This window comes from Callospermophilus lateralis, chromosome 11, assembly GCF_048772815.1.
Source record: "Callospermophilus lateralis isolate mCalLat2 chromosome 11, mCalLat2.hap1, whole genome shotgun sequence".
Lineage (NCBI taxonomy): Eukaryota > Metazoa > Chordata > Mammalia > Rodentia > Sciuridae > Callospermophilus > Callospermophilus lateralis.
In genome coordinates, this window is record NC_135315.1 from 17795486 (window position 1) to 17808568 (window position 13083).

Genomic DNA, 13083 nt, shown 5'->3' on the forward strand with positions numbered 1-13083 from the left:
TCACGCAGGAGGCGTCTCCCAGGCCGCCTCCTTCCATCGCTTAGCCCTTGCTAGAGAAACCCGAGTGACCATTGGTCAAGAGTCGCTTGTCTCACCAAGGAAGGAAGGCCAATCGCAGAGGACATGGGGCGGGTTCTGGACCATACCATTCTGCTTCAGGAATACAAGAAGATTCCATGGTCTTTGGGAGCCCACACAGAATATTTTTATGAAAAGGTGCGTTTTAAAGACTATTATCGTATTCTGTTATCAGCGGAAGGGTTCCGACAATGATAAACATTTGTTAATTAAAGTAAAAAATGGTTTATTCCTAAAAAGTAGTCCCTAAAGTGTAAAAGAGGAGAAATCCTATAAAGAAAGATGCTGGCCACAACTACAAACTCTCGATTCATAAGACTACAGCAATGGCTTAAAGGTGGGTTGTTGGTGCCTGGGCCGGACATTTGCGGAAGGATATATTCAACATGTTTTTGTAAAAAAAAAAAAAAAGAAAAAAAACGTAAAAGCGCATGAAGAAGTAAACAAATGAAGAATAAAAAAGTGCCGCCTTAAAGAGACAGTATGACCGCCCTTTCGTGCAGCAGCCTCTGACGAGGCCTCGGGAGAGGAGAGAGCGGGTTCGAGTCCCGAGTGACGTCGATCCCTGACTACCTCGGGAACCCTTGGGTGAAGGTGGCCGAGTTCCAACCCCTGCCTGGTCTCTGAGATCCGTCTTCGCCCCAGGGGCCAATGCAAAATGGAGATCGGCGACCGAGCCTCTCCCGGGGCCGGATCTAAAGCGCTGGGTGGGGGTGAAGGACTCGCCCTCGGATCTCGGCTTCTGTCGAAGAAAATGGCCTCCTGGGGCTGATTTGGTCTCTTCACTTCCGAGACCTAAAACATTTCCTCAGCTAGGTCAGGGGAAGCTGGGTCATCTAATGAGCATCATTCTTGAGAAGGGGTTCGAAATGAATGAGTTTAAATAAAACAGTCTTGGATTTCTAGAAGAGAAGGAGGGGTGTCATCCACAGAGGTCCTCCCTTCTCAGTGGGTGCTGAACGAGAATGAGGGAGGGAGGTAGGGAAGCAGGGCCAGAGGCTTCCCTAACGAGGAGGAGGGCCTTGCCCTGAAATGAGGATCCAGGACTGTGGGGGTAGATTCGTGGCTGCGGGGGTCGGGTGGGGGGATTCTCCAGTGAGAGGCATTCTCTCAGACGCAAAACTGCCCAAAAGATCCGGGAGAGCCCTCCACGTATATCACTTTGGCATAATCGCCACTTTCCCCCAGGCCACCCACCCAGTGACCCATTCTTATTCCATAATAGCAATTCCTTACATTCCAAATGGTGTAGATTGGATGAGGTTCTTTTAGGCACAGAACCATTTGACCTCATCATAGCCCAGTGAGGTAGGCAGCGCAGGAATTATTGTTTCCATTTTAAATAAATCTTTTTTAAAAAATTGTGGAAATTAAGTGACTTGTCCAAGATCACATGACAGCTAAGTGGCAGTTCTGGCTAAAGTGACCCCCATGCCATTTTTCTTTCTGTCAGAAACAGAACTCCCTCCCCCCACACACACCTTTTGTTCCTCAAGAACTCTAGTTTGAGTTCCTTTTATTTCCAATAGCCTTCACCTAATGCAAACCCTTATTTCATCATTTGGTAGTTAAGAGGGCACAACGATTAATAAAATGTCATACTTGCTTCAGGTTGTTCATGGACTGCCACCAAATCACAGTGAACCAAAATGGCAAGTAAAGAAAAATCCCCATAAAGGCTTGTGAGCCAAGCTGTTTGTGAGTTGGTTCTTAAGATGAAGAATTTTCGTGCAAAGTGGCAGGAAGAGACATTTTATCCCCGCCCCCCAGTATTTTTTTTTTTTTTTTTTTTAGCTTTTAGGTGGACATAATATTATTTTATTTTTATGTGCTGCTGAGGATCGAACCCAGTGTCTCATGCATGCCAGGCAAGTGCGCTACTACTTGAGCCATATCCCCAGCCCGAACGATTTTACTTTTTATTGTTATTTTTTGAGAGGGGATCTCGCTGTTTCCAAGACTGGTCTGGAACTTTTGGGCTTAAGCCATTCTCCCTTCAACCTCCTGAGTAGTTGGAACTATGGGCCTGTGCCCCCACCCCTGGCCAGAAGGGCATTTTATGAGGAGTAGGCTTCCTATGGGAAGCAGAGTATTGTCTAGGAGCATGAAGTGGTTGGTAGGGCGGTAGTAATGGGCATGTTCAGTGCAGACTGCCTCCAAAGAAAAAGAAGCAGAAGTGACTCTGGGAGGTGTTTTGGAAATTACCACCCCAGCTTTGTGTGGGCTTCAAGTAAATCAAGTCTATCTGAAAAGCCTTCCCTCCTCTGAATTTCTTTTCTTTTTTTTTTTTTTTTGGTACCAGGGATTGAACTCAGGGGCACTTGACCACTGAACCACATCCCAGCCCTATTTTGTATTTTATTTAGAGACAGGGTCTCACTGAGTTGCTTAGCGCCTTGCTTCTACTGAGGCTGGCTTTGAACTCATAATCCTCCTGTCTCAGCCTTCCAAGCCGCTGGGATTACAGGCTTGCCCCACTGTGCCCAGCCTGAATTTATCTATCCCTTAGGAGGCTCTTATAGACCAAGAATCCAGAAGGAAGGGTCTTGGTAGATAATTTCACTAGGAGAGTCAAAAGCCCTTCAAACTTTTACTATATTTTTAGGCTTCAGAGGAATTGAGGCTGAACCCAGCCTCAGTTTACTAGATGGTTCAGCTATAAGGTCTCATTTGTTGTACTAGGGGAGAGGTGATCAGACTCATACAGTGTGAAATTCTGCTATGAAACAAGGGGCCAGGCACCTCAATATTGACTGAATTCCATTCCTTTGTCAGACATTTTATCTGGTCAATCATTGTTAAACCCCACTGTTAAACTCAGGCTTGCCTTTTGATGAAGGGATCATTCATGTTTCACAAACAAGGAAACCCAGGCTCAGAGCAGTTAAGAATCTTGCCCAGGTTCACACAGCCAGCATGCAAGGGGAGGACTGCATCCACCCTGCAACCCATTACCAGTTTAGTCTTTCTCCAGCTGCCCTGCTGCTGTTCATCTTTATCAATGAAGGCCAAAGAGTGACTGTGGCTTCCAGTGGGGCAAATGATGGCCAAGCTTGGGGCAGTGGACAGGGGTTGAGGGAGCTCAGAAGTCTAAGGGGCTCTAGCCAAGGGCCTTCAAGACTGCTTCTTACTCAAGGACAGAAAGGTCCTGGGACCCAAGTGGTGGCAGCTACTGGAGGTCAATGCTGCTACAGTCCTCCATGACTCTGAACCCTGCCCAGGCACCAGGAGGCACTTGGAGTGGCCAGGTCGAGATCAAATACGGGCTGGTAGCTGGAGCCAGGGAGGCCCAGCAGGGAAGACCGGGCAGGCACGGACCAGAGGGAGGCTTAGCAAAAAAAAGTTACAAAAGTTCAGAAGTCAAGCGGTCCCTAAGGTCTAAGCAGGAGCTAGGCCTACCTTAATAGGTCTTGTCCCCGCATTCAGCGGAGAACAGGGGCGGGACTCCCGCTGGACATTGGCCTTCCAGAAAGTTCTCTTGGAAGATGGGAGGTATGCTGAGGAGAGGGCCGCGGGCATAGCGAGAAGCCGCCGCTCTCCCCTTCAGACAGGGCCCCAAACTCGGGCCCTCCTTGTCACACCCCGCCCCCCTGCAGTGCCGGGACCGGCCCTACCAGCCCCATGTGCCCAGACGGCGGGAAGGCAGGGCGCTGGGAGCCAGGGCGCGGCCGCCCGCCGGGGGCCTGTTTTCCCTCCGGTTTGCCCGGGGAGGAGGGAAAACAGTCCTCATTCAGAAACTAGCCGCGGGCCTCTGGGGCTGTCCACGGGGAACTGGGGGAGGAGCCTGCCGGGGACCTGTGCCTCGCGCACCGAGCCCCTTCCCACTCCCTTCGTGGGGGCCCAGACGGCAGAGGATGGAGGTTTTATTTTATTTAGTGAAACATTCATTCGTAAAAGAATCTTCTGTGAAGACGTCCTGAGCGGTGTGTCGGGGCGGCTGGACAGGGAAGCAAGCAAGATCGGCGCTCCCGCCCTCCCCGGGCCTGCGCACTCCTCCACCTCCCAGCCAATCCGTCTTCCAGGGCCTGGCCCAAGTCCCAACTTGCCCAAGAGCTGAGCCGCCTCTGGGAGAAGCCTGGAGTCAAGTGACCCAGAGGGTGGGGCCGGAGGGGCTAAGACCTGGCAGCCCCGCCCTGCTCACAGCCACCCGAAAATGTGGGGATGAGCACCGAGTCTGCAGCCTTGCAGGACAGCGTGAGTGGTGGAAGGAGAATCTGTGTGACCTGCTGGGAAGGGTGGGGTCTTATCGGGCCCCTATTGGGTAAGGGGGTGTCAAGGCAAACGCAGATGGGAGGGGATTGCTAATGCTTTTCTCCTAAAACGTGGGAGACTCAGGGCACAGCAGGACAGGAGTTCAAAGCCCCCTGGGTTGACTAGAGGCCCCTTGCTGAAGTCACCTCTTCTGGATCCGAAACTGCCGGAACAGCCACTGGACGACGAAGGGCCACAGGAGGAGGAAGAGCAGCGTGGAAGCCGAGAGCCTGAGAGGCCAAGGCCGAGCCCTGGGCCTGGGCTTCTGCTGTCAAGAGGGAAGGAGTCAGAGGCCATCCTAGGCTCAGCACAGCCCTCCTTAGGAACCTGCTTCCAGAACTCACAGATGAGTCCTGCCTCCCCAAGATTGGGAAGATCTGACCCCCAAGTCTGAACCACTAGCTGGCAGTGTCCCTGACTCCTTGAGACCCAACTTCCTCCCACATCTTCCAGGCCCAGATCCAGGACAGGCTGGAGGGAGGGACTGGCTCCTCTGGGCCACACAGCAATGACCCTGTTGCTAGGACCAGAAAACCCTGTATTGTAAAGGATGTGCCACATATTTTAAACAAGGACCTGATGTTAGTTTGTAAATGTTCTCTTCCAGCTGGGCCGGTGGTGCACACCTGTAATCCTAGCTACTGGAGGCTGAGGCAGCGGCAAGTTCGAGGCCAGCCTCAGCAACTTAGCCAAGCCCCAAGAAATTTAAAAAGATCCAGCCTCAAAAGGGCTGGGGATGTGGCTCAAGCGGTAGCGCGCTCGCCTGGCATGAGTGCGGCCAGGGTTCGATCCTCAGTACTACATACAAACAGGGATGTTGTGTCCGCCGAAAACTAAAAAATAAATATTAAAACTTTCTCTCTCTCTCTCTAAAAAAAAAAAAGGGCTGGGGATGTAGCTCAGTGGTAAAGCGCCCCTGGGTTCAATCCCCAGCACAAAAATAAATAAATAAACAAACAAATAAATAAATAATTTAAAATCATCTTCTAGGGCTGGGGATGTGGCTCAAGCGGTAGCGCGCTCGCCTGGCATGCTTGCGGCCTGGGTTCGATCCTCAGCACCACATACATACAAACAAAGATGTTGTGTCTGCCAAAAACTAAAAAAGAAATATTAAAAAATTCTCTCACTCTCTCTTTAAAAATAAATAAATAAATAAAATAAAATCATCTTCTAGAAAGAGCCAGAGCTCCTTGGAGAAGTGGCAGATTCCAGGACTGGGGCAGTGAAAGGAGCTGGTGGGGAGTGTGTGGGGCCTCTTGTACCAGAAAGCCAGGTAGCTTCTAAAGATGAAGGAGGTCATGTTCTAAGAAGGTAAGACCTGGCTTGCAAGGATCTCCACTGCCAGACTGGAGACAATCTGGGCATCAAAAAGAATGATCATTACAGTTGATTGGGATACTGAGTCTTTAAAAATCAGGAGTCCGTAATCAAAAGAGAAAACTAACTGGGATGGGGAATCACACACTTGTGACTTGGAGGCTGAGGTAGAAGGATTGAAAGTTTGAGTCCAGTCTCAGCAATTTAGTGAGACCCTGTATCAAAATAAAAAGGACTGGGGTGTAGCTCAGTGGTAGAGGGGTGCCCTGGGTTCACTTTCCAGTACTGTAAAAAAAAAAAAAAAAAAAAAAAATACAAATAAGAAAAACTAGAAGTTTATCACCATTGAGGAGACTACTTTTAAGTCAACTCCTTACTTTAAAAATAGATAATTAAGGACTGGAGGTTACAGCTCAGTGGCAGAGTGCTTGCTTAGCATGCTTAAAGCCCTTTCAATCCTTAGTACCCCCCCCAAAAATAATAATAAGGTCTTGGGTTCTATGCCAGGTGTCATATGCACAAACAATAAGAAGAAAGAATTAAGAACTTATTCTGCTTTTCCATAGGGATTGTATTTCAAGAAAACCCAAGATAAACAGGGAAACCCTACAGAAATTTTTCATCTAATAAATGTTTCAGGAATTGGATTTTAAAATCAATTTTTTTTGTAATCACTAATTAAATAATTGATTCAGGCAAAGATAATCAATTGTCAAAAACTGTGTGGCAAATTTTGAGGAACCAGATATTTCCTGGATTCAAGAGGAAAACTTGACTTTACATAGGTGGAGTGAGATCTTCACCCCTTCTTTTATGCCAGCAGACCTTGCTAGAATCTCTGGTAGTAAACATCCAGGTATCAAATGTCCTCTGATGTGAAGAATATCACCTCTGGTCCAAAATCTTTAACCTGACCCTAACTCAGTTTCTTATTTCTAATGTCCAGTTCACAGGAAACACATCGTATAGAGGAAACACATGGAATTAGACCCAAAAGATGGACATTCACTACAGCCTCCTTCCCAAGCCTGATCAGCAAGCTAGTAGCATGGGAATGCACTGGTCTAGATTAAAGGACACTTAGAATAGAGATGCTTAGCAGCAGAGCGCTTTTCTGCCATGCTCAAAGCCCTGGGTTCAATCCTCAGTACCCCCCCTTCCCAAATAATAAGAATAAGAATAATATAATCACTTAAAGGACAGAAGAACTGGGTGCAGGGTATAATCCTGGACTGAGCAAACAGCAGTTGGAAAAAGCAGTTTTAGGACAACTGGAGAACTCTGAATTTGAATTCGGTATTTGATGAATTAAGGAATTAGTTGTGTGTGATAAAATGTTTTGGCAAGGTAGTAGAATGTTTTTGAGAGATGTAAATCCAAGTATTTTGAGGTGAAACATCATGATGTCTATAATCTACTCTAAAATCCTTGGCATTTAAAATTGGCAAAAAGTAGAAAAGTAAAAGAAAAGAAAGAATGCCCTGTGGGGGGAGGGGTGGTTCTGAAAGTCAGCCATTAAGAAGGGATGTTGAAATCTCTGTTGTAATGGCTCACACCCACCATGCTCAGTGGGTTAGGGGTCACCCCAGAGATCCCCACATGCAGCCAACCCTCTTCTGCTCTAGCCACCCCAGGCTTCTCAAGAACAGACCATGCATACCTGGGCCTAGTGGTGCATACCTGTAATCCCAGAGATTTAGGAGGCTGAGGCAAGAGGATATCGAGAGTTCAAGGCCAGCCTCAGCAACTCAAAATGGCCCTAAGTAACTTAGGGAGGAAACCCTGTCTCAAGGGGAAAAAAAGAAAATTTGGGGGACATATCTCTGTGGTTAAAAACCAAAAAAAAAAAACAACAACAACAACAAAAAACACTCACTGGGTTTTCAATCCCCAGCACATCCCTCCAAAAATAAAAATAAAAAAACCAGACCATTCAGAATGCTGGGTACCAGCGTAAAAGGGGAGACCAACTTGAGGCTATGCCCAACTCCAACCTAAATGTTAATAATAACTGTAATAACAATGGACTGCACTGGAGGAGGCCTTGCTGGACACTGAGCACTGCAGAAGCACCTTTGTGCATCTCAGTGAGGCTCTGTGCCCACAGACAAGTTACTCAATCTCTCAGAGCCTTAGTTTCTCCATATGTAAAAGGGAGATGAAAAGAAAACCTATTTCATAGGCTTACCATATGGATTCATTGACAGAATGCGGATATTTGGCTGCTGGGGCTCCAGAAATGTTAGCTGTCATTTACTCAACATGGCTGAGCTGGATGGAGGATGCAGGACTGAATGAACTGTTTGGGGGTAAACCCTAAATCTGAGAATTGGAGTTTTGGCTGAGGGGCAACAGGGACCTCAGCCCCAGTGCAAAGCTCAGATACCTCATGGTCCTCCTAACTCTTGGAATTAGCCTCATGCTGGGTTTCTTTCAGGCAGAGGTGGATAAGCAGGGAAGGGTCCTCTTCCCACTCTCCCTCCAGGATAGAAGTACTTTAGACCCCCTGACCTCCCTGCCTGCAACAGAAGCCACACCATTCTTTGCACAGAGCTGGGGGCAGATGGAGGCATGGTGACAACGACAGAAATGGCTTGATGAGGAGCCCAGAGCAGAGACAAAGTTTGGTACCAATCTCCTCCCAATTCTTAAATAAGGGAGGGGGACCTCACCTGCTCAGGATGCTGGGGCTTGCTTTCCAGGCTCTGCAGCCTCCCCTGGACATCCAGCATGTTCTCCTGCAGTGCCCGAACTGTCCCCACCAGCCATGTATCCAACTCCTGGGGCTCCAGCAGGGTGACCCCCAACCCTTCTGCAAAGCACAGAGACACAGGGAAGGGGACTCAGCTATGGTGCAGACTTGGGCAGGTCTGGGAAAGTGTCTAAGTAGAGCTGAATGCTTAGTCCCAAGTGTGCCTCTTGTAATGTCCTCATCCACAGGGCTGAGTACTGGGCTGTGGCGGGTGAGAGGATTGAATCCCACAATTTCCACTGATTAGCTGGAAGAATATGGGTAAATCTTTAACTTTGAGGAGTCTCATTTTGTCATCTGAAAGTTAGAAGGACTGGGGGTGTGGCTCAGTAGTAGAGCACTCCCCTAGCCCTCAAGGCAGCTTGCTCAGTGAAATAAAGGAAATATTTATGGATATGCTCCTTTGGGGATTTGGCACACAGGAAATTCTAAAAGGGAATAGGGCAGAATTCATTGTCTTTTGAGATTCCCAAGAGAATTTCAGAAAATTTTGGTGACTTCCCAAAGCCATGAAGCTGGCAGTGACAGAGCTGTCCTTGCTCAGCGACCTGCAGAGGGTATAGACTCTTGGGTGGCCTGCAGGTGAGGAGGCAGAGCAGGGGTTTGTCCACCCAGGCAGGCGTCTGCAGCTGTTTGGCAACCTTTGCTGGGCAGAGGCTGCTGTCCCCAGAACCAGCTCTAGACTTTTACCTTTGCCCTAAGAGTGAAGCCAAGGGAAGGCCTGGGGCCCCAGAACCCTGGGGAAGGGCAGAGGGGGTGAAAGGACAGCAGGAGCTCACCTTCCTCTCCAGGGGGCTCAAGACTGTTTCTGGTGTCAGGCTCTCCTCCAGCTGCTCCCCTCTGTTCTGCCCAAACCTGCTGAGATGAGTCACAGGTCCAGGGGTGGAAGTGGAGAACCAGGGCACAGTGGGTAGGGAAGGGGAGGGAATGGAGGGTAGTCTCACCAACTCAGGTTCTAGCTGCTCCAGGGAATCACAGAAAACCTCCAAGTCCAGGTCTCTGGGTGGCTGGGACTCTGGGTAAGGGGAGGTAGGGTTATTGCCAAGAGGAAGGCCTTGGAGGGAAGGGAGGGGTGCAGAGCTGGGCAGAGACATCCATTCAGAAGATACCAGGAGTCCCACCACAGCAGGCACTATGGACCCCAGGAGTGAGCCCCTGGAATAGGCATCCCAGAGCCTGTCCCCTGGCCTTTGGAAATGTAGGGGGGCTCAGTGTCCATGGGCAAGAGCCATGAAGGTCACAGCATGGCATGCCTCCCAGCCTGCTCTCCTCCACCCCTCCTATAGGTGGCCACCACCAGCCTGGGTTTAGTCCTTTGTGTCTCCTGCCCAAGCACTAACCTGGGCATGGGGGTGCTGGCTGCTTGGGATGGCAGGGAGGTCCAGGGACAGCCCCATCATCACCATTCAGCACCTGCACTTTCCAGCCTGTTAGGACACAATATCCAGAGATGGAGCTGGGGAAAGGCTGGTACCGCTTAAGTGACATCAAGTCCCTCAGCCCCATTAGCTAGGAACACTGATGGACACCCAGTCCATCAAGGGCATTGGCTGGGGTCCTTATAGGGACATTAACTGGGGCCCTCGGTGTCCAGCACCTCCCTTTCCAGCCCCCTTAGCCTAGACCTAAGACAGTTCACTTGAACTTTTGGAGCTCCCATGCTCGGGATCTGACCTGTGACCCTTCTCAGGAAGCTTTCTGGGGGCCTTGGCATGTCTGGGATCACCTGGTACAGGGGCTCGAAGTAACCAAACATATCCTCTGCCACCTCGCCCAGTGGCACGGTGTCGATCACCTGTGGGGGAGGGGCTCTCATGGAGAAGAGTTGGCTCTTCCCACCTCTGCTCCCTCTGTCCTCTTTCAGTGGGCCCCTTCCCCCTTACTATGCCCTGGCATACACTTCTACCTTGCACCCTGCAAGACACAGGGGCAACAGGAAGGTGGTGATTCCCATGTTGGTATCAATGTGTAGGAGACATGATGGAGATCAGCACCAGAAGGGTGAGGGGCAGGCCACCAATCTGGAAGCTTGGGGACAGAGAGCCACAGCCCTTCATACCTTCTGTGCCACCAGTTTCATCTCAGTGATGTAGGCGGACATGGCCTCCTCCCTGCTCATCTTGCCCAGGCTGTTCCAGGCATCCCTGGAGGGTGGGGGGAGGGGTAGAGGGCTGTGAAAAGGCTGGTTAACAGCTGAACCGAAGTTGCTGGGCAGGTGAGGAGCTCACCACTTATATCGTCCAATGGGGTCCCAGAATCCAGGCCTTGGGACCAGGCAGGGCCCCATGGTAGCTTGCTTGTAGTAGCTATAGAATCGCAGCATCTCTTCGTAGGACGGGCGGTAAGAACCTGGGTACAGGATTGGGAAGTGGAGAACACAACATCACCTCCAGCTCCAAGAGAATAGAGGGAAAGGGGGAACACCCCTGGAGAGGGCAGAGATGGTGAGGGGTCCCATCCATCTGGACAAGGACAGGAGGTAGCGGGGACCATCAGGATAGTCCAGATAGGAACTTGTGTGAAAACACTGCAAGGATCTTCCTCACTAATTTCTTAGAGTCTTACCCCAGCATCCTGAACCCTAAAGCGCTGGTCCCCGCAGCCTTACCATTCTTAGGAAGGTTCTGAATGACGCTGACCGCAGCCTGGAACTGTTTCTGGTAGTCTGGCTCTGGGCTTTCATTCTTGGTGCCCATGCTTCTCCAAGCCCTGGGGCCCTACTTTGGGGCGACTCTGCAAGAACGACCCTCGGTATGAGCAAGCCTCAAGATCCATGAGCCACGGGTCCATTCCCAGAGGAGCGTAACTAGGGTCTTTAAAGGCCTGAGAGAGAGCTGTGAAGTCAGAAATTGCGGCTGAGCAGGCTCATTTTCCCTACCTCAAGGCAGTAGGGGTGAGGTCGATGTGGTGAGGACCTCAATAAGTGAGTGGAGAACCAGGTGCCAAGGGTTCCAGAGCTGACATGTCCCAGATGCGCTTTTCTAGGTGCACATCTCCAGCTCCTGGACAGGCGAATGAGGGAACGAAGGATCAGGGCGGGGCGAACAGCCTCAGACCAAGGGCCCCCATAGCCCGGCCCGGCACTCACCCTGCGACTCCCAATGCCGGGACACCTGGGTCCTCTCTCGCCACTAACTGGTGGCTTCCGACTGACCTCGGGGTCCAGTCTGGCTGGGCTGGGAACGCACTGCAAGAGGGTAAATTCAAGCCAATGAGAGGCACCGTTTCACATTCAGTTTCTATACACTAACCACTCAGAACGGCCCTTTCAAGATTATGTAAATAGCGTCGCGGTGCTTGTACCAATCAGGCGGGGATAATCTACGTGTTGGACTCCCAAACCCGACAGCCAGAGGCGAGCTGCGGCGCCCCCCGGTGGACATAGTGAATAGTCGTGGGGTCCTTGCGCCCCCTCGTGGAAATTCATTCCGGCTGGTTTTTGCCCACCCCGCTATAGGAGCCGTCCAAGTCAGATTTTCGGGTACTTGGGCGCTGGGGAATGAGAAATAGAGTCTTGTTTTGAGCCACGAGTTCTGGAGGAGAGACATCGGAGCTGAATTTTGGAAGATTTGAGAGTGACCCAAGAGAATTACGAGGATGGTACTCCTGGAAGAAGGGCTCGAAAGATCAAAAAGTACAAAGGTGAAGACTTGATATTCAGAAAGGAAATTCAAGGCTCCACAGGGATGGGGACTCAAGTCAGTATGCAAAATCTCTGGATTGAAAATATCTGAGAATGGGGAACAATAGGTGGCAGATCTAGGTCCCGAAAACAGCGGTTTTCTGTGTGGGAGGCCCTGCGGTGGGCAACTTTGCCCAGTGGCGGTTTGTGCCTGGCTCTCTGCCCTGACCCAGGACACCTGCTGCGGACAACGCAGTTATCAGGACATCCCACCCTTCTCGCTTATAAGCACACACCTGACACGGCCACCAGAATCTGCACGTGGACGTTGCCCACGAGTTGGTGTCAAGGACACTCACACAGCGTGAGGCAGACCACGGAGCCCCAGGCTGGGGTGTCAACCCGTTCAAGCTTCTGGGGAGTCAACCCCAGAACCAGTTCCCAATTTCTCGACTTGGTGCTTCCTCACTCTCCAGATCAGTTAGTTTCGGGACACCACTGAGGGTCTGCACTGGCCCGGCACCCGGAGGTTAATTCAGTGATGTCACTGCCAAGGCCTCCCTGTCCCCGCCCTTTGGGTTTGCTCTGCCCGGCCGCTCCGCTCGGTTCTCGAGTTCTGCAGGGTTTCCCGGCCCGAAGACCCTTAATCCGGGACAGTCCTCGCAGAGACCGGTCCCCTGCCTGGCTCCCTTCGAGTCCTCCTGGTGAAACCGATGAGAGAGGGTGGGGTGGGTTCCTGCGTCCTCTTGGAGTCAAAGGTCCCCGGAAAGGAGAGGGTGTTTGTGCGGGAGGACAGCCCTCGCCCCTCTAGTGCCCCCCCCCCCCCCCGCCATGTAGGCTCTGACCACAGATGTGGCGGAGATCTGAAGATCGCACGGGAAAGGGGAGGGGACTCACGACCAATCGCGGAGACTCGGAGGGGACGCACAGCTCCGGGCCTGGGGTCCCGCGGTCGGCTCGCGCCGCCCCCGCGCAGTCCTCGCTCCGCCCCTGCTCCGCCACCTCGTCCCTCCCTCTTTCCCTCCTCCCAAGGTCTCCTCCTCCCGACTCTCCCGGCGCC

The 13083-nt window shown here is 51.2% G+C and overlaps 1 protein-coding gene across 4 annotated transcripts; it reads right to left on the minus strand.

The window, feature by feature from the left end:
• Positions 1 to 3928: 3928 nt before the first annotated feature.
• On the minus strand, positions 3929 to 13026 carry Acbd4 (acyl-CoA binding domain containing 4). 4 transcript variants are annotated; one of them, XM_076870940.1, is made up of 12 exons: positions 12921 to 13026; positions 11490 to 11588; positions 11280 to 11403; positions 11010 to 11134; positions 10630 to 10750; positions 10461 to 10545; positions 10076 to 10196; positions 9742 to 9828; positions 9346 to 9416; positions 9181 to 9256; positions 8322 to 8461; positions 3929 to 4597 (listed from the first exon to the last, which is right to left on the minus strand). In XM_076870940.1, exons 4-12 carry the CDS (start codon positions 11095 to 11097, stop codon positions 4472 to 4474), a joined length of 915 nt encoding a protein of 304 aa, XP_076727055.1. In that variant the 5' UTR covers positions 11098 to 11134; positions 11280 to 11403; positions 11490 to 11588; positions 12921 to 13026; the 3' UTR covers positions 3929 to 4471. The 4 variants fall into 4 exon arrangements, with proteins under 4 accessions (XP_076727055.1, XP_076727054.1, XP_076727056.1 ...); XM_076870939.1 differs by having other exon boundaries at positions 9181 to 9259; XM_076870941.1 differs by having other exon boundaries at positions 3929 to 4594; positions 12921 to 13025.
• Between the last annotated feature and the right edge of the window lie 57 nt (positions 13027 to 13083).

Bases quoted from the DNA above. Each gene is read 5' to 3' on its own strand.
- Acbd4 (XM_076870939.1), bottom strand. From the start codon at position 11,097: ATGGGCACCAAGAATGAAAGCCCAGAGCCAGACTACCAGAAACAGTTC. The intron at 10,751-11,009 runs GTAAGGCTGCGG...TCCTGTACCCAG, and splicing joins TCAGAACCTTCCTAAGAATG to GTTCTTACCGCCCGTCCTAC. The intron at 10,197-10,460 runs GTATGAAGGGCT...CCTCCCCCACAG, and splicing joins TGAAACTGGTGGCACAGAAG to GTGATCGACACCGTGCCACT.